We start from the raw sequence: 26,286 nt of genomic DNA on the forward strand, positions 1-26,286 counted from the left end.
TGGTGTTCATTCCATATGTGCATGGGAGTGGTACCTAAAAATTCTCTAACAGCCAAGTCCCCAAGTGTCAGGTAATCTTATCATTGTCTGAAAATAATTAGATTAAATCTTTTAATCCATCTTTGGAGCTTGCTGTGGTGATTTATGCATTGATATTCTTACATCTTTATCAGTATAGCCTAATTTACGTTGAGCTTTACAGTGATGACCTTCTGTGTTGAGGGTGCTGACTAAATGACACTTCCTACTTTACCTATGTCATTCCTATGCTGTAATATCTGGACTGGCGACCTGTTTCAGTAAGGCTTGTCTTTAAAATCTTAGTCTTAATGTGCCATATATGGCCAGGGTCCGATCTATAAATCTTCCCACTTGGTAGTTTAGATAATTTGTGAGGGGCTGCTAGTGACAACCACATCTAGGCTAGGGACTTTTCGCAGGTACTTGTTTGCCCACCTGGCACCTTTCTTGTAGAACTAGGTACCTTTCTTGATTTAGGCATGTGAGACTAAGGCTTAATTTTGCAGCTATCTTAAATTTCATCTTTTTCTGAGTCTCTCTCACTGAATCCCAATGAGATTCATTACACTTGCAGCCTGCCTTATTCATTTCTGAATTCTGAATCTAAAGACAGACTACTATAATTTTAGAGCCCCTTTTACTGCCCTACATGAACTTTTTTCTGGTGTTTATGCTTAAACAACTTAATTAAATAAACTTTAAAGATTAAGAACTGTTTCATAAAAGTCTTGTTGACATTATTGCTAGTGTGACAGTAGTGCATGGCCAATGGAACTTGAATGGAAAGATGCATATACACTGTTAGTGTAGTATTGCTCCTTCCTAATGTGTGGACACCTGAGCAGTCCACAAGCATAACCTCACTTGGTCTCAGCTGATTAGAGGTTGCAGCAGCCTTCTACTCCTAAGGCAGAAGCCCATTGCAAGGTTTTTATGTCAATTTACCACCTTAGCTTCATTCCAGAATCCCCTAATTGCTACTCAGTCAGGTAAACAGAAGATAGTATTTGTGCTTCTCTATCTTTGGAAAAACTGAAATCTGCTATCACCTTTGTAAAGGTGTGTGTGTGTGTGTGTGTGTGTGTGTGTGTGTGTGTGTGTGTGTGTGTGTGTGTGTGTGTGTGTGTGTGCGTGCATGTTTGAGTTCTTAGGAAAACTGCTGATGTTTTCATCATGAGTGTTATGACTCAGCTTTGGCACCAATGGTGCAGAAGAGGACTGGGCAGCCTTTAGGGATGTGGTCTACAACACTACTCTCAATCATTTGGACCTGACCACACAAAAACATCAGGACTGGTTTGATGATAATGATAAAGACATTCAGAAACTACTGGATAAGAAGCGTGAAGGCTTCAGATCCTTCCAACAAGACACTATATCCATCTCCAAGCAAGCAGCCTACAACTCCATCAAAAGCAAGGTGCAACCAAAGCTCAGAGAGATGCAAGACTCCTGGCTCAGCAGAAAGGCAGATGAGATACAGAAGTACACTGATAGCAATGAGTCAAAGTGTTTCTATGATGCCCTGAAGACCATCCATGGGCCACAGTCCTCTGCAGCATCACAACTGCTCAGTGCCGACGGGTCCACCCTGCTCACTGAGAAGAAAGCCATCCTGGAAAGATGGGCTGAACATTTCAACAATGTCCTGAATAGACCTTCCTCTATCAATGCCAAAGCCATTGACCGCATGTTGCAAGTCACCATTAACACCTCCCTGGCAGAACCTCCAAAGGAATCAGAGGTTAAGGAAGCAATTAGGCTTCACTCTAGTAGTAAAGCACCAGGTTCTGACTCCATTCCAGCTGAAATCTACAAGACAGGGGGCCAGTCTTGTTACAGAAGCTCACCGAGCTCTTTTAGACCATGTGGCAACAAGAAGTTATCCCTCAGGAGCTAAAGGATGCCTCCATCATCCATCTCTACAAGATAAAGGGAAATAGGCAATCTTGTGACAACCACAGATAAATCTCTCTCCTGGTCATTGTCGGCAAAATCCTTGCCAAAGTCCTCCTCAACCGCCTCATTCAACACATGGAAGATGGACACCTGCCAGTGTCAGTCCAGCTTTAGAGAGGGCCGAAGGAAGCTGAACATGATATTTGCAGCATGTCAAGTTCAAGAGAAGTGCCAAGAATAAAACAGAGACCATTACACAATGTTCATGGACCTGGCCAAAGCCTTTGACACAGTCAGTCATGGGTGGCTATGGCAGATTATGGAGAAGTTTGGCTGTCCAAGCAAATTCATTAGTATGATGCGCCAGTTCCATGATGGCATACTTGCTCAAGTACTGGATGATGGAGACTCCTCAGATGCCTTCCCAGTCAACAATGGAGTCAAGCAAGGCTGTATTCTCAGCCATGCTGGCAGATGACTTCTGCAATGCCCAAGAAACTAGCATCAAGATCAGATACAGGACTGATGGCAGGCTCTTCAACCTGCGGAGGCTACAGGCCAACCCCAAGGTTGAGGAAGACTTTTTGCGATTTCCTGTTTGCAGATGACTGCACACTCAATACTGCCACAGAGGCCCAGATGCAGCAGAGTATGAACTGCTTTTCCACTGCCTGCAGAAACTTCAGCTTCACACTTAATACCAAGAAGACTGAGGTTTTTCATCAGCCTGCACCGTAGAAGATGTATGCAGAACCAACTATCACTGCTGAAGGTGAGATCCTGAAGGCTGTTGACAAGTTTACATACCTCAGCAGCACACTCCAGATTTGTGAACATTGACGTCAAGGTAGATACATGCATCGCCAAAGCAAGTTTTGCATTTGGATGGCTGTGGGAGTCAGTGTGGGAGAGGAAATGCTTCAAACTATCCACAAAACTGAAGGTATACAAGGCAGTCGTACTGCCCTCACTACTATATGCCTGTGAGACATCATGCCAAAAAGCTGAGTCGCTTCCATATGAACTGCTCAAGAAGGCTGCTGAAAATGATCTGGCAGGACAGAGTTCCAGACACAGTTGTCCTCTCTCAAGCTGGACTACCAAGTATCTACACCCTGCTGAGGAGAGCCCAAATCAGGTGGGCAGGCTACCTTTTACTTATGCCAGATACATGCATCCCCAAGAGACTGTTTTATGGTGAACTTGCAGGAGGCAAATGCACTCAAGGTGGGCAGAAAAAGCACTTCAAGGTCACACTAAAAATCTCTCTGAAGAGCTTTGGCATTGACTCAGAATCCTGGGAAACCCTAGCGCAAGACCACCCCACCTGGTAAAGCTGCTTTAGCAAAGGTGCTACTTCCTATGAGCAGAGCAGGACCACAGAGGCACAGAGGAAGCATGAGCTGTGTAAATCTACAGCCAACTCTTTGCCAACCAACCCAAAGGACCACTTGTGCCCGACTTGCGGCAGAGCTTTCTGAGCCTGCATCAGAGTGATCAGCCACAGATGGACACACCATACTCAGTCAACCTCCTTGATGTGATATCCGTGGTTATCGCCGACAAAGATGGAAGAACAACAACATGTGTGTGTTTGTGTGTGTGTGTGTGTGTGTGTGTCTGTGTGTGTGTGTGTGTGTGTGTGTGTGTGTGTGTGTGTGTGTGTGTGTGTGTGTGTGTGTGTGTGTGTGTGTGTGTGTGTGTTTGAGTTCTTAGGAAAACTGCTGATGTTGATAGAAGATGCTCAAACTGTAGTTAACAGCCTGCACCTTTGCTGGCTCAATGGTAGAGATAAAACGTCTTTGTCTGATATGTTGTCTGTCTACATCAAGTTAAGATTCACCAGCCACGTGCATGAGAGGTAGAGATTATGTGTTGCCAAATCAGACTTTTTTACAGAACATGGGCTGTAATCACTACTGCTCCTTTACTGAGCCATGGTGGAGATGAATGACAGCACAGTATAAGGAATGGATTGAGGTCTTTGCTGTTAATCACAACTCCCCATGAGTAGAGGGGAAAGGGTTGGAGGCTGGCATAAGGGTTTACCTTATGGACACAAGTTACAGGGTTTGATTCCCACCTTTGAAAAGCATGACTAAGCTTAAAAAGTCTCCCTGGGTTCATTAGCCTAATAATTACCTATGAATCTATATGGGGCAATGTTAGGAATCTAGCAGTACAGTGCAGCAGTGCAAATGCACACCCCACTTCTCAACAGGAGAAATTCCTTTAGTCATTCTACATTGTTCAGGAGTGTAATGGAAAAAAGTCCTGTCTGTGACCCAAGCAATTAAGGTTCAACTAGAAATCCCAACACTCAAGGACCCAGGCAGCAAGGGGAAGGAGTAAACAGGCATTACCTACTCACATCTTCCCAAGGGTGAGCAAGTTTGCACACATTCAGAGGGAAGAAAGAAGGGGTCCTTCCCAAAGTGGGTAAGGATCACACATTAACTGACAAGTACAGAGCCTTTCCCCTGATTAACATAGAATCTAAACTTTATGTCAGGATTTCAGTGGACAGGACAAACAAGTTTCTCTCATTTTTAATCCACCCAACCCATGCACATTTCATTAAATAGATCTAGTACTAGCCACATCCATACACTTGTCCTCTTTATGCAAGAGCTCAGAAGATATATGCAGTCTGCAGTTGCAGTTTTGATCAATTTTGGAAAGGCATTAGATACCTTACAGAGGGACTAATTGTGGTTTGTGCTGTCCAAATTTGTTTTTCCTTTGGTATTTATAAGAAGCATTCAATCATTCTATCACTTTCCATTTGTTAGAGTTGTAACAGACCAATCAGTTTCTGCCCCATTTCCACTAAGCAGGGGCACTAGACAAGGTTATCCCTGTCCCCCTCCCTCTTCTTGCTGACAATTGAATTCTTAGCCATTCATGTTAGACAGAATGCCGATTTACATGGCTGGGAGCTGATAGGAGTAGAATCTCATATTATCCTGCTTGCAGATAATGGTATTTTGCTGACAGAAGATGCTAAGACAGATATTCCTATTTTAGTGCAGGTATTTTATTCTTGCTGAAGCTTGCAGGTTAATTTAGTGAAAAAAGAGATGTTTCCAGCAAATGAGACAGCTGCACAACTCATTAAAGAGGACTGGACCCCATCCTTTCCATGGAGTAAAACTCATCCTCAATACTCAGGTTCTAGGTTGTGCAGTGATCATTGAGAAATGGTCAATGCAAATTTATAAAGCCACTCTGAAAAATCTTTATTTCTGTGGGCACACTCATTGAAGAAATGTGGGCTATCTTGGTGCAGCAAAGCATGATTTCCACAGATGATCTTTTGCCCCAAACTTTCTTACATCATTAGACATACACCTATTTCATCCATGAGCAAATGTCACATAAAAATCAAAAAAATGATGCTACAATTTTTCAGGGGTAGTAAATGTCATGGTATACCTGTTAGTCCTTCTCCTTCCCAGAAGGTGTAGAGGAAATGGCCAACCTGATATTGGGCATATGTACCGGCTTGCTTCTCTTATTTAGTACTGTAACAGTCTCTGGCACCTCTATGGATCCATTTTGAAATGAGATTATTGCACAGCACTACTCACACGGCTTTGGTCTGTCATGCTGAGTACCGTCTTCAGAGGTGTCACTCCCTCAACATAGCTAGTTTTTCCAAGTTTAGAGGCATGGCATCATGGATCCTCAGTTTGGGGTAATCCAGTTCTAAAAATAGACAACAAATTGTACATTTGGAGCAAATAGGCTGGCCAGTGCCATAGATGGCTCTGCCAATTACTAGTCAAGAGAAAAGTCACTCTCTGTTTTGTAACTTTATATTTACAGCACTTTTAACCACTTTCTAAAGAGTTTTGGAGATACACCTGAGACATTTATTTTATTAGCCTTTATTTAAGTCTTGGCCTAAAATGCAGTTGGTCTTTTTCATCCAGCTCTAAATCTGTATTGAGGACCTATGCATTCTCTACCTAATCTGAAAACTTTGCATTTGTACTTAGTATTCTCAAAGCCAACTATAAGCAGATCCATAATTTTAACTGCTTCTGGTGGAAAAAAAACAATATTAACCATGAAACACAATACAATATCCTTCATATTTTATCAAAAGGATATTTGACATCAGTTGAGGTGACTTTCCAGGGATACTGGACTGTAGCATAGATGGCTGATACAGTGGTTATAAATCTGGTAAGTGCTTGGCCTGCCCAGATGATTCAACTGATGACATCCACGTTTTGGGAGTTATGATAAGGTCAGTGCATTGTGGAGAGAGACTTCCAGTTTGATAGCCTGAGTCTCAGATCTTTATTTTCATATCTCTGCTTCTTTTTGGATACTGATGTATATCCTGATGGGAGTAAGATGTCTAAACCACAGAATAGGTGGCTGCTTCGGCTATCAGTGATAGGCTGTACATAGCTGCTAAATGGAGATCACCAATGTCAACATGTTACATTTTATAATTTTTTATAAAAAATATGCTTGTCTATATGCAGGAATGGGTGCCAAAATTCAACCTCATTCATTTCTGTCAATGTCTGGAGGCATTTTAGTCATAACCTGTTTTTGTTGTGGGATCACACCTTGGAACCCTTTTTGCTTTTTAAGGACACAGTATAAAACTAATTAGACAATACAATTTAGCTTTAATACTCAAATTATTTGTCTGTTTATATATTACACTTTGGTTCACTCATATTCTTACTGAACTTACTTTTTCATAATTCTTATGCTGTCATGCCTATGGATGTGAGGAGCTGTTGTAGGGTTATGCTTTCATCAATGTCTGTAATTAACATTTGTTATTTGACTGCTTTTTATGCATATTGTTATCCTGTTATCTGATAAAAAAAAACTCACACCATCCTGATGATCTTCTAAATGATGACTCTCATGATCATGGCTCATACCACTGATGTTGAACACGTTGTCAGAGTGTCCAAGAGGGGACTGAAAAAAACATAATAAAGAAAAAAGAAAATACATTTCTTCAGTCTTTCCCTTGTGGTAGAGCTACCTGTAGCAGCACAGGCCTGTGACTGGGGAAAGGTGGGAGAAGCAAACTTGTGAATTTGCTCAAGGGGAGAAGCAAACCATGCCATAATGACCACTGAATCACTGGGATTCCAGCAGTTAAGAACAGATTCCCGGGTTCTCTGTGAAATATTGAAACTCTAGCTAACATCCAATATGGTTATTGTCCAGCTCATGTAAAGAGCACAATTTCAGTTTGCACCAGTGGCAGCACTGCAAATACTAAATAAAGAAAATAAGGTGCCAAGTACCTCTTCCATTACTTTCCAAATGCCAAGTCAGTTTGCAGAATAGAGGTGCATTGAAATATTTGTCTACATCTTCCACATTTATTCTCTATTTATGTCTACAGGTGCGCAATGGTAAGGCTAGTGGCTACTGTCTGGACCAGGGCATGGAGGATGATGACAAAGCAATTCTTTATCCATGTCATGGGATGTCATCTCAGGTAAGATCATGCTGTTTCTATTTCTTCCTTTTGCTACATGTACCCGCCTCTGTATTTTTTAATTGTTTTGTTGTTTTTTTTAACTCTCCACAAATCCCTTTCAATCCCATATCAACTCAGGCTGTTTTCCATGGCTTCTGCTCTCATCCTTACCTATCCCCAAATCTCCAAATGTCTCCTTTCCAGATATCTCGGGTGTGTTCTTTCTTCAGGTTGGCTCCCTGACTCCTCAAGAAGTAAATCCTCTTTGATAGACCCAGTGAGTAAGATATCTAGTAGGGATAAATAAGGGTGGAGCCTGGGAGACCTTATACTCATAGTAGCTGATAAGCTAGTCTAGCTGTAGAGGCAGAATAGTGTAGTGATGTCAGAAGGTCATCACTACCCCCTGTTTAATTTCTCCATATGGTAGTTTTTTTTACATACTTTGATGGGAATAGACTACATTCCTAACAAAGGATAGAATTAAATTTCATGAAATTGATATTTCTTCAGTCATTGATGATAGCCAAGAGTGTTGTTCTCAGCACCTGCAATGTGCCTAGAATTACCTACTTCTGTAGTTTAAACAGGGTTACATGAATTATTAACAAATTCAAGTAAAATTGTATTTTTTTATTAATCCTGCTGTTTATGCTGCTACTGGAGCCATCTGGGTACCTTTCTTCCACATTGAAGTCATTCCTGCATGCAAATTCTGTTATTTTGAGACTTTGTATCTCTCAGTATGTAAGACACTGTAATTGTTATGTGTAACAATTACAACAATCAAAGCTACTATTGTCTTTTTTGAGAACTACGATACTGGGCTTTCTTGTATCTATTTTTTGAACTGTTACTAACGGGTGACCATGTGTCATATAAACTTCATCATTGTTGATAATATTTTGTGGTTTATGATTCCAATGTCTTGCAGCTACTTCTATATTGTAGTGTTCACACAATTCCCAGTGGAATAGTCTTGCCACATTATTATGCCTTTGGATCATACCTCTCAACCTGGAAACATCAAAAATCTGGACAAGGCCCATGAAAAATATGTACAAATCTGCACGCTGATTAACATAAAATTAGCATACAGAATTATATAACCCTGCCCGCTCCAATGGAACTATGGGATACCAGATTTCAAATGCAAACTGAAGAACAGACAACCAAAATATGGCATGAGAGTCGCCCTGTAGTCATTCAATGTCCCATTACCTGGCCATTTCACCCCATTTACTAAACGCTAATGTGCATACTGCTTTACTTCTACATTGATTATTTGGGTTTTATTTTTACATTTTATAGCACAATGCACAAACACTAATAGTCATCTTCTAAACAAAGCAATACTGTCTCAGAATGAAAATAAACATAGCATTAAAACTTCTCTGCCCTTGAAACTCACATTCATTGAAACATCATTAAAACCCACACCATATCCAAAGAAAATGCATCTGGACAGTGGTGGATAAATATTACCTTTGGGCTGTTTTCAAATCATAGGCTTCTTGCACACAAAACAAGAAACATACGTGGTCTTTGATATACCTTCCTGACTTTATTAAATTATATTCCTCGTATAGTACAGCACACTTGTTAGACTTAGAGTGCATTTTAAATTTATTGTTTGAACATTTTTTACAGTAGGCAATGAAACAAAATGAACCAATGACAAAATTGCCCAGTTCAGTACATTTCTATCATAAAAGTCTACTTCCACACACACATTTTTTTATTATGCAGCACAGAATATAATCATTCTGATTTTCTGTTCCTGAATTTGCATTAATATTTTTTGCTCTTTCAACTTAGACAAAAATGCCCTTGTGCATGACATTTTCTCACTTCTGTTCAATCTGTAACTAGACCCTTGACTTGTTACATGCACTCCCTATAAAAGTACAACACAGTACAGTATCAGCAATGCATCTACATACTGTGGCAGTAGAACCCACAGTCTTCTGCATCAAAAGCAAGTATTTAACTTGTTATGCTGTCAACAATGCAAGCACACTCAGCATAAGCAACACTAACCTTTTCTTTCCCTGAAACTCTCAGCTCCTTATAAAATCCACTCAACTGTATCTCTCAACTTTGCAGCACAAGAAATATGGAAAAAGCCAAATTTTATTTGGGGAGGGTGGGACAAAAGACCAAAAATCAGGGACAAATTTTAAACATTGCTTGTATAATTTTGGAAAGTTGCTAGAATAAAATGTTGTGTTACCACCATGCATCTTTGTTGTTACCACCATGCATCTCACTGCCAAGACTTGGACCCAGGACCCTGTGCACTACAGTCAGAGCAACACACCACTATACCAAGTCAGCAGTTTCCTGAAAGATATAAACTTTAGGAAGACTGAAACTTAAATGGCTATCATTTAATGAATCCAGTTCTCACTTCTCACCATAGCTCTCAACCTCTTAGCACAAAAAACCTCGACAAAGCCAATAATGGAAGAATACAGAATTCAGTTCTCACTTCTGACCATGGCTACTCTCAACCTCTTAGCACAAAAAACCTGGACAAAGCCAGTAATGGGGAACACAGCCCCAAAAATAGGGACACATTTCTAATACTGATCTTATAAACTTAAAAAATTGCTAGAATAAACAGTTTTGTGTTACCATTTAGTTTTTCTGAAGAATATGAAGTCTGAATTCAAATGCCTGTTATTATTTAGTGAATTCAATCCTTCACTGATTTGCCACAAAATGCTGAAAACCACAGATTTTATGAGGAACAGAACAAAAATATGAGGCATAAATCTGGGAAATTTTCACAAGTGGTGGTGGGTAGGGACTTTAGGTTCTTGTCACCTGTACCTAAGGCACAGGGTTTGAGCCTGAGTATCTCCTCTAGCCACCAGGTGCACACACACACACACACACACACACACACACACACACACACACACACACACACACACACACACCTTAAATCCTCTGCATACAAAATAGCAGCTAATAGCTTAAACCCAAAGCAGACACACTCCTTAAATGGCAGCTTCCATCCATAAATACCTCTGCAAACCAAAATGGCAGCTTCTCTCCATAAATACCTCTGCAAACAAATCTTCTCCTTCCAGGCACGCCCATAAATACCAGGCAAATGGCAGCTCACAAATTTCTATCCATTCCAGGGAAACAGCAGCTCTGTAGGCAATAGCAAAGCATTTTCCCAGCTTGTTCTGTTCCTGCTAACAACTAAGGAACAGCTGGAAATGCATGCATGTTGAGCCCTTGAGCTCAAATCCTTCAGGATGGCCATTTCATGGAGCTGACGTCATTGTGCATGTGATGACATCAGCTCAAAAACCAGGAAAAAAATTTTAAGTAAAAACACCAGGAAATTCGGAAATTAAGGAGTGCCATTCAGGAATCGTGGCACCCCATTATTTGGACCCCAAAACTCGGTAAAAAAACGAGTAATTCAGTATGGTTGGAAGGTATGCTTTGTATATATAGATCCTCAGCCATGAATATATCACACTTAGCAATGAGATTTCTGTTTCCATTTCTGATTTACAGACCCCACATTCATCTATTTCTCACATTTTTTCAATGGACTTTATAAACCAACATGTACATACATGTACATAACCCACTATCTTGAACCACCATTAATATTCTTTCATCTTTTGCGTCTAATTTTCCTCTCCTTAAACATTTTTATGTCAAATCATGGTCAATATGACATTTTTTCAGAAAATATCTATTTTTGCCGCTATATTTATGGTCCTTCCAATAATGCTTTTTCCTTTTCTTCTAGTCCTTTTTCCTTTTATGGCACTTTCAGTTGCTGTCTAATTTTATTCTGCTTGTGGTTTGATTTCCATTCCTTCTTTATTCAGGAATGCTTCTAAACAAATCAAAGACATCATCTTAGATTTTTTTCTCCTCATGCTTTACAACTTTCACTATGCTTGGATCTGACAAGACCAGCAGATATGTATGCAGTCCCATGATTGTAATTGCAGATCTATTCATGTAGACAGTTTCAATAAGACTCGTAACTCCCTCAGATCAAGGGATACATAATCATGGTATACACTAGTTTTTATATATCATTTGGTAAACATGAAGTGTTTTTCTTGCTTTTGTGTTCAATTGATTCAATACTTTTGGGGTAAGTCAGTCACACCAAAACTCAAAGTAAGAACAGAAAAACAAATTATACAATGACTGCCCCTTAGCATTCAAAAAGTAGCATGCTGATTGGTCAGCCCAACCAGTGTGCCCATTGTAAATCTGCGCATATATCAATGGAATATAATGGTCATCCAGATTTACTTCTATTGGTATATCCTGTAACGTTTAAATTTTTAACCAAAAATAAATAAATAAAATTAGAAATCTGGACAGTCTTTGTGATAATAATTAATCCATTACAAGATTAGTTGCACAGTAATACTGTATATCCTGTTTATTTATGTTATATCACATGAATTTCTCTTAATAGTCCAAGATTACTGGGTTCATTTGTTTTACCAGTCATGTAACATTTTAGGTCTTATTTACTTTCTGAAATCTGTTTTTTTCTTTCATCTATCTTAGTATGGTTATCCGTCTCTAGTAAATCAAGCAGGTCTTTTTTTAGAACATTTTTTTCTGGATTGATTCTTATAAGTATTCTACAGAAAGCTCCAGGCCATCTTCCTGTTTCATATGCTCTTCAGATACACCCTGCTTCTTCTGCTGGTGCTTCTTCATATGGGAACCCAGTGATCCATCACTCCACAAACTTACCTGTGTTACAGATGTCACTGTTTTCTGCTTCTTCTCTTGTTATACAACTTCAAATGGACATTCATACCAATCTCCTACAGAAAGCTCTAGAGTATACTCTTGTGGCAAATCTTCTTCAGATAACCATCCCCCACACACACAACTTGCTCCTCCTTAATCTGGGAGCCCATTTTTTCATCGTGCTGCACCATTACCTGTGTTGGATTCTCCATGTTAAATCCTTCGCTTCTTAGATAATCTATAACTTCATTTTCTGTTTGTTTAATTCGAACCTTATTAATACTCTTTTCTATATTCCTTCGTGTTTTCTTATTTTTTGTACTGTGAAATGTTACATGTCTGGTTGCATTTGTCTGTATTTCTCTTCAAATATATTTGGAGCTGCATTTCTTTTTTTGCATTGATTAGTATGACTTTCTGCTTTGCACAGATATTGCACCATACACAATCTATTTTTCTTTCCGTGTCCATGTTTATGTTTTATACCTTTCAAAAATCTCTAGGTTTTGTTCTTTTTAATTCCAAACATACACTTTTTCTTCTTTTTTTAGGCTGCCCAGTTTTTGTCCATGTAATGTTTTTCAGGGATCTGTTGAATTAATGAATACAAATGTTAATTTGCAACTTTTGACAGTTTTTCATGTGCAAGTATTTTTCTTTTGACTAATTTCTCTGAAAATGTTTCTGCATATCATTTGTCTGGAAATTTTGGGCATTTTGTGTAATAACAATAATACATAATTTCTTCCTAATCCTGAACAGTCCACTTTGTTATCCCGATGCCTCTTTTTTGGCCTGTCCGTTTTTGTGTTTTTTACGAGCTACTTCCTTCTGGCAAAGGGGAGACATCCTGTTCCTGAGCCAGGCCAAACATTGTGGTAAGACTGTTTCCACATGCTGAGGATTCTACAGTTTTTTTTTCATACCAAGAGTATGCATTTATTTATTTTTTATCTTAGGACCCGTGCACCCAGTTGTCTTTACTTTTTAACCTACCTCCCTCCATGATATATGCTATAAAGGATGCAGTCTATACAGCACTATCATTTTGGTAATATTTGTGAAAACAGGCTCCACCACATGAAGGTACTCACTAAGACTTGAGGAAGAAATTCATTTCCAGCAATACTACTCTCCTTTTCTTGCTGATTTCATCTCTCCATTCAATCCTTTTTTTCGTCTGTCAGAGTTTGTGGCTTTTGTGGACTACTTCTTCCTTCTGCCATAAGGAGGCACCCCAGTTTAATTTCTCCCAGTGTTTAGGATTTCTAATACCATGAAGAGAATAGACTGTATTTCTAAATCAGTGTTATCTTTGAAGTTCATGAAATTAATATTGTTTCAATCTTTGATGTTATCCAAAAGTTCTCTTTGCAGCACCTGTGATGTGCCCAGAAGTGAACCCTCCTGCAGTTCATAAAGTTACATGCATTGGTAGCATCTATAAACATGACTGCAGATTATTTTTTATTAGACCTATTGCTTGTACTACTATTGGAACTTTGTGTATCTCTGTACATTAGAAACTATAATCATTGGGTGTAGCAATTTTAAGAATTAATGCTACTTTTGTCTTTTTTTCATGGACTACCATATCTGGTTTTCTGGCATCTCTTTTTTGAACTGTTGGTAATGGGTGAGTCTATGCAATATAAACTTCATCATTCTCTATAATGTTTGAGGTTCTGGTTCCAATGCTTCTCAGCTACTTCTATACTGTCCCCAATGCAACAGTCTTGCCAGGTTGTTGTGCCTTTTAGTACGCATGCCTCTGCCACGAGTGTATCACACCCAGCAAGAATATGTGTGACTGTTTCCAGTTCTGCTTTACAGAGCCTGCATTTGTCTGTTTCTCCCACCTTTTCAACGGACTTTGTAAACCAGTGTGTACATAGTCCACTGTCCTGGGCCATCCTTATTAGCCTTTCATCTTTTGGTTTCAGTTCACCTCTCCTTAACCATTCCTGCTTTAAATCTTGTTCAGTATGGAATAGTTCCATAAGATGTCTGTACTTACCACTATATCTGTGGATTTTCCATGTTTCTTTCCTTCTCATGTGATCATTTTCCTTATATTCTTTCTTTTGTTTTTGGCACATCCATTTGCTGTTCAGTTTTTGTCTACTTCTGGTTCTGTTTTCATTCCCGCTTGACACCAAAATGCTTCTGCTAAACTAAGCAAAGATGTCATCTCAGACTTCTTTTTCTCATGTTTTAAAACTTTTGCTGTGTTTTAATCTGATAGGTCAATAGATATGTATGCAGTGATACTATTACAAATCTATACATGTAATCAATTTTGAAGAAGTCCATATCTCCTTTAGAGTAAGAAATATATATTTTCTTGCTATGCATTGATTTTTACATATCATTTGATAAGCATGAAATATTTTTCTTGGTTTCTTGTTTAATTGTTGCAATAATAGGTTTTGGGGCCAGTCAATCACCTAAAAGCTGTAGGTTAGAACGGGAAGTGCAAATTGATTTATGGCTTCTTCTTTATTCCTAGATGTTAAAGCAGTTTTCAACATTAGGTTTAGTCTCCTGAAGTATTTCTTATTGAGCTTTATTCTTATCTGTTAATGCTTAATTATCAGTCCTTTATCTAGTCTCAAAAATGAATGCAGTCCCTCCTACTCATGTTTTTTTACATCACACATCTGTCCAGAGTTGATGTTTTTCATGGTGCTGCAGCTTTCTTTTTTGAAATTTTGCTTTTTGAACATGTATCAGGTTCAAATGTCATCCTTATATCATCTGAGAAAGTTTTAACTGTTTGTAGATGTAATTTCAACTCCTCATCTAATGAACTGAACAATTTTAAGCCATCCACAAAAAAAGAGATAAGAAGTCTTTAAACAAGGCTGATATCTGGAAGCCAAATTGTAACAGTAAAGTAATCTGATTATCTTAATGGATTCAGGGCAAGACAAACATCTATGGCAAAAATATTCACCCTGGAATATCTCCTCTTTACATTTTTAGCCCTGGGATAATAATTTGCCCTTTGTCATGGTTCATCTGCAAAGACGTTTACCCCGTCACTGTAATGTAGTTGATCAATACATCTGTAAGCTTTCCTTTATACATGAATGTGAGATGTTGTCAAATGTTTTTTGTACTAACCATGTTGTATTTAGATGTGTCCCCTTTTACAACTCTAGTATGGCTTTGATTAACAGCAAGTGATACTTTTTTCCATATGACTTCTGTTTTTTTATACTGATTTATTACACTTTGCATTCAGACATGCAGAACACATTTTGTACCTTTTTACATTGATATACAAATATTTGTGTGTTTTTTTTTAACAACATCCTTTATAATCGCAAAGACATGTATCTGAAGTAGTTCTCCCCGGACTGCTGCTGAAAATTGGCTTTGTTCCAAGTCAGACTTTCCCAGTAAACAAATGTTAAATAAAATGAATAATGCAGATTATGACAATGGATTGGGTACCTCAATACATTCTTCTATTTATTATTATAGCCCATCCAGCCCATAACACCTTACCATTCCTATCTATTTATCCCTGTTAACCATATCCAACTTCTACTTCCTTCATCCCTTCTATTCTTGCCATATTTCTCCACCTTTCCCATTTCTTCTGAAGAAAATTTGCTTCCCCTTCAGGAAATGTCTTCAGTTCTGTCTCCCCCTATTTCTTCATTCATTGCTTTTATTAATTCTTCTATGTTGTGTTTGTTTATGGATTTCCGATTTTTAGTGATTTTGTTCTTTAATGCTGCCAATGCATGCTTATAATTTAAGACTTTAGGCCTCTCTGGCCTCTCTACTATATTAAAATGATAGTCATCTTCTTTCAAATGTATTGTCATTCTCATCACTTTATTAATTAACCATTGCAAGTCTCTTTTAAAGGTAGGCAGGCTGTTACATTCCTAGAAAATATGCTTCCAATCTCCTATTACTTCTTGCTGACACCTCCAACAGTTTCTATTACTTCTGCGGAACATCATATTTAATTTGTTTGGAGCTTAGAAATACACACACACACACACACACATATATATATATATATATATATATATATATATATATATATATATATATATACTTCTATCCAGACATCCTAAATTTCCTGCATTTGTTTACTTCACTCCAATTCAAACTTAACTCTTGCAATATTTCACCCATTCATTTCCTTGTAATGTCTGACCTCCACACACTTATCTGTTTCTGAATTGCTCCCTTCTTATTGGAAAACACCAGCGCCTGATATATTCTGCTCAGTATGTTTTTATTTGCTTCTTCTATTATAGCCTGTATTAGCATCTTAATTATCTTAGACCACTAGAACCCTTTCATCTGTGTTTCTCTGTCAAAGTTCTCCAATACCCTTATTAGTCCCCTGAATTGCAAAAGTTTTATTAAGGAACTGGGGAGGGGATGTCTCTGTACTCATTTCATGTCATCACCCTGTCTGACTTCCTGATCTTCTCCCAGAGCAGAGTATTTCTTTAAGTTGCTTCCCACTGACGAAGGAACTTGTTATCCAATCTCTTCTTGCTGTTTACCGTGCCAATTGTCCATAACTCAAATTTTCATCAACTAACCTCCTTTTAGAGTGAAGTTTTTCTGTACTTTTTCAATTAGCTGCCCTACTAATGTACTGTCTTTTAGACTTCCTTTCCCCTTGAACCATATGTACATTTATTTCTCTCTCTCTGGTTAAAACCCTGAATGAGCATCATTATATTCTTTCACTTGGCATACAAATCTGCCACCTGAATGGCATACAATAATTTAATCTGAGCTGCACTGTAATATAGTTCCAAATCTTGGACTGCTAGCTCCTTACCCTCCCTTTTGGGAGTGTCATGATTATCTACTTTACCCTTTAGTGCCCCCTCCCCATGACTTTCTTTGCTACCTTTTTGTTCTGTTGAAACAATTGATTTTTATTTCTAAATCACGATAAACCCTATCTGCGCCAATTTCAGTATATAATTTGTATATTGTTGGAACACACGTTATTAGTCTATAATTCTTATGATGGCTTGTAGGTTCACTCTTAAGGAGGAACATTAATTTTCCTTTTATTAAACAGGCTGATATTTGTTCAGGATGTACAATTCTTACTCAGGGCTAAATCTTTGTGCAAAGATGCTAATACTTTTAGCAAAGAGTTAGGTACTGCATCTGGGCCCAGGTTTTTCCACTTAAAAGCTTTTCTTAATTCCATTCCAGTGCCTCTGCCCATTACTTCGCCCCATTTAATATCCTCCTTATTAGAGCTCCTCACTGTTTCTTTTAATTCTTCTATCCCTTCAGTATCTTTGTTATGTTCAACAGGGTCTTCATAAATATTTCTCCAAAATGTGTCTCTTCTTTTTTGAGATGTTTTTATTCATTTTGCTTTGCTTTGTTTCCTAGATCTTTTTAGAACACTTTTGATAAGCAGATAATTGTTTATTTCCTATTTTGTATTTTTTCGGCAACCAATGCCTTCTTCAGTGTATAAGGGTTATACACTGAAGAAGGCATTGGTTGCCGAAACCGGTCTGTTTAATAAAAGGCTTATTATTCAGCCATTTTCATGTTTTCCATTTAATTTTTCTATTTTTATTACTTCTGGATCGTATATTGCTGGCCTAGTGTTGTTCATTTGATTGGTTTGGCCGCGCATCTACCTACCTGCATAGCATCATGTTGGGTTGTTATTTCCTATTTTCCCTTTATTTTTATCTGTATACCATCAATGTTTTTGTGTTTGTACTGCTATGTTCAGTTTATTATTGGCAATAGTGTATGACTGATCCAGGTCTATTCTGATACTACATTGCTTTTCCCACATCTGTCTTTCTAAGAATTTTTGATGATCTGTTCTCTTTTCTATATTCTTCTAACAGTGAAACTTCTTCTCTTAATTGGTTTATAGTTTTTTTCTTCCTTATCCTCAACAGTCCACTTTGTCATTCATATGCCGCTTTTTGACCAGTCAAATATTTGTGTTGTTTGTGGACTACTTCCTTCTCTCACAGGTGTGTCATCCTCTTCCTGAGCTTGGCCTAACTCTGTGGTAGAAATGTTTCCATGTCTTGAGGGTTCTACAGTGCCTTTTTTCCCAGTCCTGGCATTAATGTGTACACCAGGAGTGGGCACTTTTTTTACTGTGACTTGTGCACCCATAGCCAACTTTTTTTATTTTTATCCTACACTTCTGACCCTTGCGAAAACATCATGTGAAGGCACTCACTAGGACCTGAGGAGGAATTAATTTCTAGGAATATTACTCTCCTTTTCTTGCTGATTTAATTCCATCTCTTCATACTTGAGATGTCCTGTGAGACTCTTAGTCTCAACTAGGCATTGGGTTTTTGCCCAGGTCAGAAGCCACTTTATTCCGCCCAGGACAGTGTTACTGACAGCCTGAGTCGATTCCTGACCTCGGGTTGCCAGTGACACCTGCAGGCACCCTGCTTCTGTACAATTGGGCTGGCTTCCTTTTTTATTGATTTCCTCAAACACCTAAGTTACCTCACCCAACACCTCTCACCCCCAGAATACATTCTTCCTTTTCACTGCAGATAAATCTTACTTAAAAACCTCCTTCCCCGTTCAGCAAGGTTGACCTCCAGGAAAGGACAACCTCCATCCTTTTTTAATCCATCACTCTCGAGACTTCTGCTAAAGCCCCTACAATTAATCTTTAATATTTGACTTACAACAGATACTATGCCTAATACCTGGAAAATGCCATAATTAGTCTTCTCCCTAAATAAATCAATCCTACTCTCCCTTCACACTTCTGACCCTTGTCAGTCCTGCCCACTCTTCACAAGATATTCTAAAAGCAATCTGCCCTCATCCCACAGATTACATCAATAAGTACCACCTTCTGCCCCACAAACAGCATGGTTTTTGGTCATGGAGGGACATCTCAGCAGTCCTCTGGCCTATTACAGATAACATTCTTAGATAATTGGATAAGGGCATGCTATCAGCAGCAATTTTCATAGGTATAGGCACATACTAGGCTAATGACCACAAGGGCTATATACCTTGCTAGAACATTTGACTTGATTAACATTTCTGTTCTGCTGTTCCTGACAGAGTTTGCTATTAGTCGGAATGTCATTCCTTGGCTCCATAGCTATCTCTCCAGTTAGTACTTTATATTTATCTATAATGCTAGGACATCCTGTACTACCCCACTAATCTAAGGAGTCCCTCCAGGGTAATTTCTTGACCCCTGCTTTTCTCCATACATAATAACCAATTTCCAAAGACCAGCTACATCTTCCCATTTTTATACACCAATGATATGGTTCTATACCGGTCTAGACACTCACTATCCAGTTTACAAGAGGAACCACAAGCTGACTTATAATAATAATAATAATAATAATAATAATAATAATAATAATAATAATATTATTATTATTATACCTATTTGTTAACCAGGTGGCCCACTAGACATACAGTCCCTTTATAGGGGCAACTCAGGAACAATGTTTGGTTAAGGGACTTGCTCAAGGTCACACAGTGGGCTGAGGGAATCAAACCCTGTACACAGGAACTACAGCTCACAACCTTAACCTCTTTGCCAGTTTCCCGTTGTGGACTGGCAATTCCTTAGTGATTGGATTGCAAACAATAAATTCATACTAAACACATCAAAAACCAAAATAATGTCTTTTGGAACTAAGCAAAGGATCAATAGATCCTCCAAGACCATCATAGTTTATGATCACAACAACATTCCCTTAGAACAAGTATCTTCCTTCAAATACCTAACATTTCGACTAGAACTCCTATCTAAGCTTCAGTGTACTTCTGTAGAACTTACAGAAAAGAATCAATCCCCTTCTCTTCTGGTCTTCGTCATCATCATCATCATAATCAACCTCCTTTTTCAATTTTCTACATGGGGTAGGTGTGTCATGTTAAATGTCACCATCTCTCTTGATTTCAGTGCTACACTCCTGCATTCTTCAACACTCATGCCTAACTGTTACAGATCTTCTCTCACACAATCCATCCACCTCTTTGCTGGACACCCTCATTTCCTCTTACCTTCTTCCTGTCTGTCTGAAATCATCTTCACCAAACTGTCTTCTGCTTTTCTGCACAAATTTCTGAAGCACCGTAATCTGTTCTCTTTGTTCTTTTCAGCAATTGGAGCTACTTTGGTTTCTGCTGTTCTGTCCTCATTTCTTCGTCTGTCTGGCAGTGTGCATCCTATCACTCATCTCAGGCTCTTCATTTTTTCATTCAGACTTCCCTTCTTCTCAACCACAACTTCCAGATACTTGAAGTTGTTAACCTATTCCACTGTCTTCCCTTCTATCTCAATTCTCAGCTTCTTCTAATTTCCCCAATTTGCTGCCATTGCCACTGTCTTATCTGTACTTAGTTTCATCCCATGTGCCTTCAGTTTTGCATTGTATTCCCCTATCTTTTGCTGAAGTTCTTGCTCAGAGTCTGCCTGTAATGCTACATCATCTGCATACAGCAACTTTGTTGATCTGTCCCCTGACTTGTTTGCTAATGTAATCCATCATTAGTATGAACAGCAATGACCTCAGAGCTGAACACAGGGTTCCAGATTCAAAAACACCTGCTCTCAGGTTAAGTGGTAACTTATCCTTTGTGGAAGGCTTTTGGAATCAGGCCGTACATATGTGCATAAAATCTAAAAGTAGAATGAATTTATCTTGGAAGCTGAAGGGTCTCTGTGACCAGTGTTGTAACTTATTGCATTTTTTTTTATCCATGTATTTTTCTGTTAACTATCTTTTTGGACCATGCATTCCAAAATATTTTAAAAAAGCAGTTTGAAAAACACACGCGCGCACACACACACACACACACACACACACACACACACACACACACACACACTAGTGACAAACATTTTCACCTATTTCTGCTTCTATTTTGAATGATGTCCACTAGTGACAGTTTCACGGACAATGCCGCTGCTGCACCGCTATGGCAGAACATAAATACAGCATATTCATTACACAAAGTAAAAGCGGTGTTTCTAATTTAAACATGCAGGACCATTTTGTGAAATAATCGGTTTCAGTACTTAGTTGTGCTTTGCTGACCACTGGACTTACAGACAATCTGCGTGGGAGTCACAAGGTGGTATTCATACTGATTAACAGAAATTTGACCAGGGCACTGAGTACACTCCCCGTTTGTCTGACTTTCAGAGTTTAGTAACACTTCCCCGTATCTTCAGAAGCATATGCATTGGGTTATATTATGAACCTGGAAGGAGTGTGCAACTTTCACACATAAAACATTCGTACACTTACTTCGGTATTATTTCCTGCTTGCAGTTTATTAACAGCACCCTTAACACATAAAACATTTGTACACTTCTTTCCACATACTTTCCTACCTGTAGTTTATTAACAATGAAAGTAACAAAGTACTGTAAGGTGCCATTAGATATACTTTTTTTAAGACACGTGACCTATGAATTTCAGTTACTGGCAAAAACTAACAACATTCACCAAAGCTATATTTAGGTGCAAAGTATTGTTTCTTAACTTCATTAATAACATCCACTAAAATAAACATACCATTAAGGGTTTTCACTTCTTGGGCTACAATGGTATGTTATTGTTAGAAAGATGCATCATTTAAAATTCTGATACTTCAATGCAATGGCTTACTGGTTAGGTTTTCTGTCACATGGGTTGAGGATTCGGTGCTCTTACATAATCATTTTCTGTATGGACTCTGCATGCTCTGTTCATGTTTGCATGCATTTTTCCAGGTACTCAGGTTTCCTCCCTCATTCCAGACACCAAGCACTCCTTTTTTTCCCATTTCCTTAATGGGGTCTGGGTGTTGCATCAACCCCCGCCATTGCTATTGATTCAATGCCAGTCTCCTATCTTCTTCTACATTATGCTTCACTGTCTCAGGTCTTCTCTCACACAATCTATCCATCTTTTTGCTGAATGGATAGTGCCCACAACCCTCCTGGACATGGGCAGTCATTATTAAATGCAATTCTGGGTATTTACTAGCATATCTATGGTATTACATTGGGATGAATCAGCTAGGCTTGAAATGACTTCCAGGTCGATAGCCTACTAAACTCTTATGATCCTGTGATTCTATGATCATTCAGCCTTTTGATCTGTATGGATAAAAATGGAGTGAATAACTAGTAAAAAATGACCATATGTAGATGCAGACCAGGTGGAAATGAAAGGCTTATGCTGTGCAGCCTTATGACTCCCTGAAATATGTGACCTAATGCTATGTGTACATTGTTTGATAGATACTGATGTGCTATTTGTTTGCACCTGAGGCTTTCTTTTTCTGATTCTAGGAGGATTTGGAAATGAGGTTCGGTAACAAACCAATTTGTCCAGGGACATCTTTGGGGGTGAGCCAGATAAATATAGTAGCAGGTATTAAGAGTGTGGGTGGGATGAAAAGGTTAAATGGAAAGGAGGGATGACTGGGAGGAAATGAGGTAAGTGTATGGAGGGTCTTAAGAGGTTTAGGTAAGTGTAACTAGAGAGAGAATTACATTTTGGCGTGAACCTGTTATCCACCCTCCCTCCCTGTTTTTTGTGGTGGAATAGTGTGGATTGTGGCTATTTTACTTGTCTGGGTAGGGTGAAGCAGAGGGGCAGGCTTGTCCTCTTCTGTTCCCCCTTTAGGGTTGGATATTCAATTCAATAAGTTGGTCAGAACAGTGAGCGCTTGGAAGCTGCTTGATAAGTAAAATAAGAGAGCGGAGGTAAGATGCTTATTTCGTTGGATGTGTAATTCAATAAATGGTAACTGAAGTGAGTGGTGGTACGCTGCTTCATAAGTAAGCCAGTGGAGGTATGGATGCTGCTTACTGGGTCAGGATGAGTGGGGTCATGCTGTCTAGTTAATGTTACATAGATGTTATGCTCAGCTGTACTAAGTGTTGGTTGTAATTAATAAATATTGGTTCATAGGTTCATAGGTTAGTACTAGGATATCGGCCCTAGGGCTTATATATGCCTAGCCATAACAATTCCCTGGCTATTTCTTCCCACACTATTTACTTCCCTGGACCCCTGTCTAGCAGGGCAACTGACATGATCCCTGGGGTGAATTTCCTTTCTCCCATCCAGTCATCAAGGTTCCTTTTGAATAGGGCCAAAGAGGTGCTCTGCTTGACATGTATGGGCAGCCTATTCCAGAGTCTGGGGAGTATAGGCTCATTGGTAAACAAATTATGTCTTGTGAAAATTTAATAAAGGTCATCAAATGTCATTCGTTGTGATATGTTTATTGAAGTGGACTGGGACAAATGATTTCTTGACAACCTCAGCATATGCTGTTTTGAGAAGTTCATGCAGAGATATGAATGAATGAGGGTTGCCAACTGTCCTTTTTAATGCAAGATAGTCTCTGTTTTGCAGTTGTGCCCTACAGAGAAAAAACATGAAAAGTGACATGTCCTAGGATTTCAACCAAAAAGTATTTTCTAACTATCCACTATCAGTTGCATAAAACACCTGTAACATCTAGATATTATGTGAAACAATGGAAACAACTCAAAATCTGCAAGAGTGAGCTTTATTTTTGGCAAAAAAGTGAGGTTTGGTCTACTGCTATGATTGTGAATATGGTTTGTCTTGCATTTTCATGCATTTACATAAAAATGTGCCAATTTAGGCATTTTAAAACATGGCAACCCTAGTATGAAGCTCACAGGCAATCTAATTTGGTGAGGGGAGTAGCCTTCAGGTATTAAAGATATTTACCTTCCTCACAGACCATTTCATAAGTGATCTAGAAGTAACTGCTTGTCACGTGAGAAGAAGGCAGTTTCTACATTACTTGGTAATGCCAAGTACTCTAAGGCTGGCAGCAATGGTGGGGTAAAAGTGGACTGAATTTCTATTTGGCCAGCTACGTTGATTGGTCAAGATGTAGAAGGATTTCATATAAGGCAGACCTATAATATAGAATTAATCTGATATTTATAATTAAGTGTACAGGGCTATGTTACATGTCAACAATGGCATTTCTGCATAGCAGTTTTACTTTAAAAAGTTGAATTTTGCAGTGGGTTTCACCCTGATGTGCTGCATCAGATAAGCTGGTGGATACTATTTTGGGGGGGGTTTCCCTTTTCTCTATTATGGTGCAAATACAGAGTTGGTATATATAACTTAGGAGGGTGTGGGAGTGGAGCCTTTCAGTGTCCTAACTATGTTAACAGTATACTTGTAGTTCTCTGTTCAAATCCTACTGCCGGATTCATGAACAGTTCATGCAAGAATAGTCTATTCTTGGATGGACTGTTCCGTGTAGGAATACAGCAGCAGCACACCCTACATATTAATGAGGGTGCGCTGCTGTATTCCTACACCTACACTATCCATGTACGAGTACAGGGGCATGTCTAAGTCCTGCACGGACACTTAAACATGTCCCTTGCACTCAGAAAGTGCTGTACAGCAGTTTCAAACAAGGAAGTAGCATAATATTAGAGCCTGGCTCTAATATTATGTTTTATTTCAGTGTCCGCAGAGACTAAAATGTAAAACTGAGCATGTCAGTGTCTGTGGACACTGAAATAAAAAAAAAAAAGTAAGCACACAATCCCTAAGAAGTAGCTCGCACACTACATGACTGTCTCTGGAATGGCAGATCCCTGCCCCACATGCCTGCAACCTGCTGATAAATATATGTAATAATTCAAAAATTCATCTTTATTTTTTTTTTTTTTTTTTTTACAATAAAAAAGAAAGTTAAGCAAAGCATAGTGGGTTTGTGTGCCACTGCACTTTGCTCAGCCCAGCTTAAATGCTGTTTGAGAGTCAAATAGTATTGTGAAGGAGATGTCCTCATTGCTGATGTAATGTAGTGGTTAGAGCTCCAGTTTAGTGTACAAGACATGCATGGTTTGAATCCCAGCTCTGGTCATATTTTATGTGTGGAAGCAGTTGCAAATTAATTTTTATGAATTAGAATGATATTTGTAAGACATATGCCTCACGTATGGTAGTGTAGAGCTGGGAAAATGCCATATGCAAATGTAAAAAGTTTTTTTATTTTTTATTTAAATAATTGTTTGCAGCCAACTAAGTCTGACACAGCTCTGCTGAAACCAGCTAAGGATTGCTTAAGAATGAAAATATAAGTAATCCTGAGCAAATGTAATGGTTTACGCCTTGCTAAGAGAAATTGCACGTCGGTAAGCGAAGTCTATATAGTTTAAGTGCCTATGAGTTTAACCGTGTTTTAGCAACGCTTAGCACGGCACAAACCTGTGCAAACCCACTTACTACTGCTTAAAAGTGTCTTAATCACTCTGTATCCAGCAGCCCTTCTTCTGGCCAGCAACAAAATAATCAGCCATGCTCAGTCTTGAGCCCAGGATGCTATAAACCATAGTCAAAGCAATTTACCACTAGGCCATCTTAGCTGTGAGATGTTAGGATGTTTTTTACAACATATCATGCAGTACAGTCAGTTTACAATAGGAAAGATACTGTGCAATCAGGAATGATTATCTACAAATATATACATGAAAAAAATATTTACATGTATAGAAAGATAGATGTGTGAAGATACATATATATGTATAACAATATACAGATATATTACTAAGAAATACTGATGTGTGTGTGTGTGTGTGTGTGTGTGTGTGTGTGTGTGTGTGTGTGTGTGTGTGTGTGTGTGTGTATATATATATATATATATATATATATGTATATATATATATATATATGTATAAAAAAATATATATGCACACATGTCTCTAAATGCCCATACAAACATATGCTGCTGATAGACCACCCATAACTCGGCCAGCATGCACAGTTGGATACGAAAGGACCCATGAGACTCACATCTGCCCCCCAGTCCAAATAATAAGTGAACAGTACGGTGCTACAAAACCATGATAGACCATACACGATGGCCAGACATATACAGTGACCTCTTAGCAACACAACTATAGTGAGTGAAGATAGTAAACAAAAATACAAACAACCAGTAATTCACACAAGTTCATTTTACTCTGATGATTTTGAAAAAGCCTTCAAGGAGTAACACATTAGAAGGAGCAATTAACACGTATGTACATTTAAATGCACAGCCTCCAATTACACTTCTCAGTCAACCCCCTAGGGGATAAAGTATCACATTTAAAA

General features: G+C 38.6%; 1 protein-coding gene across 1 annotated transcript in view; it reads left to right on the top strand.

The window, feature by feature from the left end:
- The window catches only part of GALNT9 (polypeptide N-acetylgalactosaminyltransferase 9), a 2,692,403-nt gene that overhangs the window by 2,374,569 nt on the left and 291,548 nt on the right, over positions 1-26,286 (top strand). The window contains exon 9 of the mRNA XM_044065518.1: positions 7,310-7,405. Within this exon, the coding sequence (XP_043921453.1) occupies positions 7,310-7,405 (96 nt within the window). The remainder of the gene's footprint in view (positions 1-7,309; positions 7,406-26,286) is intronic.

Source organism: Protopterus annectens, chromosome 1.part0, assembly GCF_019279795.1.
Source record: "Protopterus annectens isolate FY-2018-M chromosome 1.part0, PAN1.0, whole genome shotgun sequence".
Taxonomy (NCBI): Eukaryota; Metazoa; Chordata; order Ceratodontiformes; family Protopteridae; genus Protopterus; species Protopterus annectens.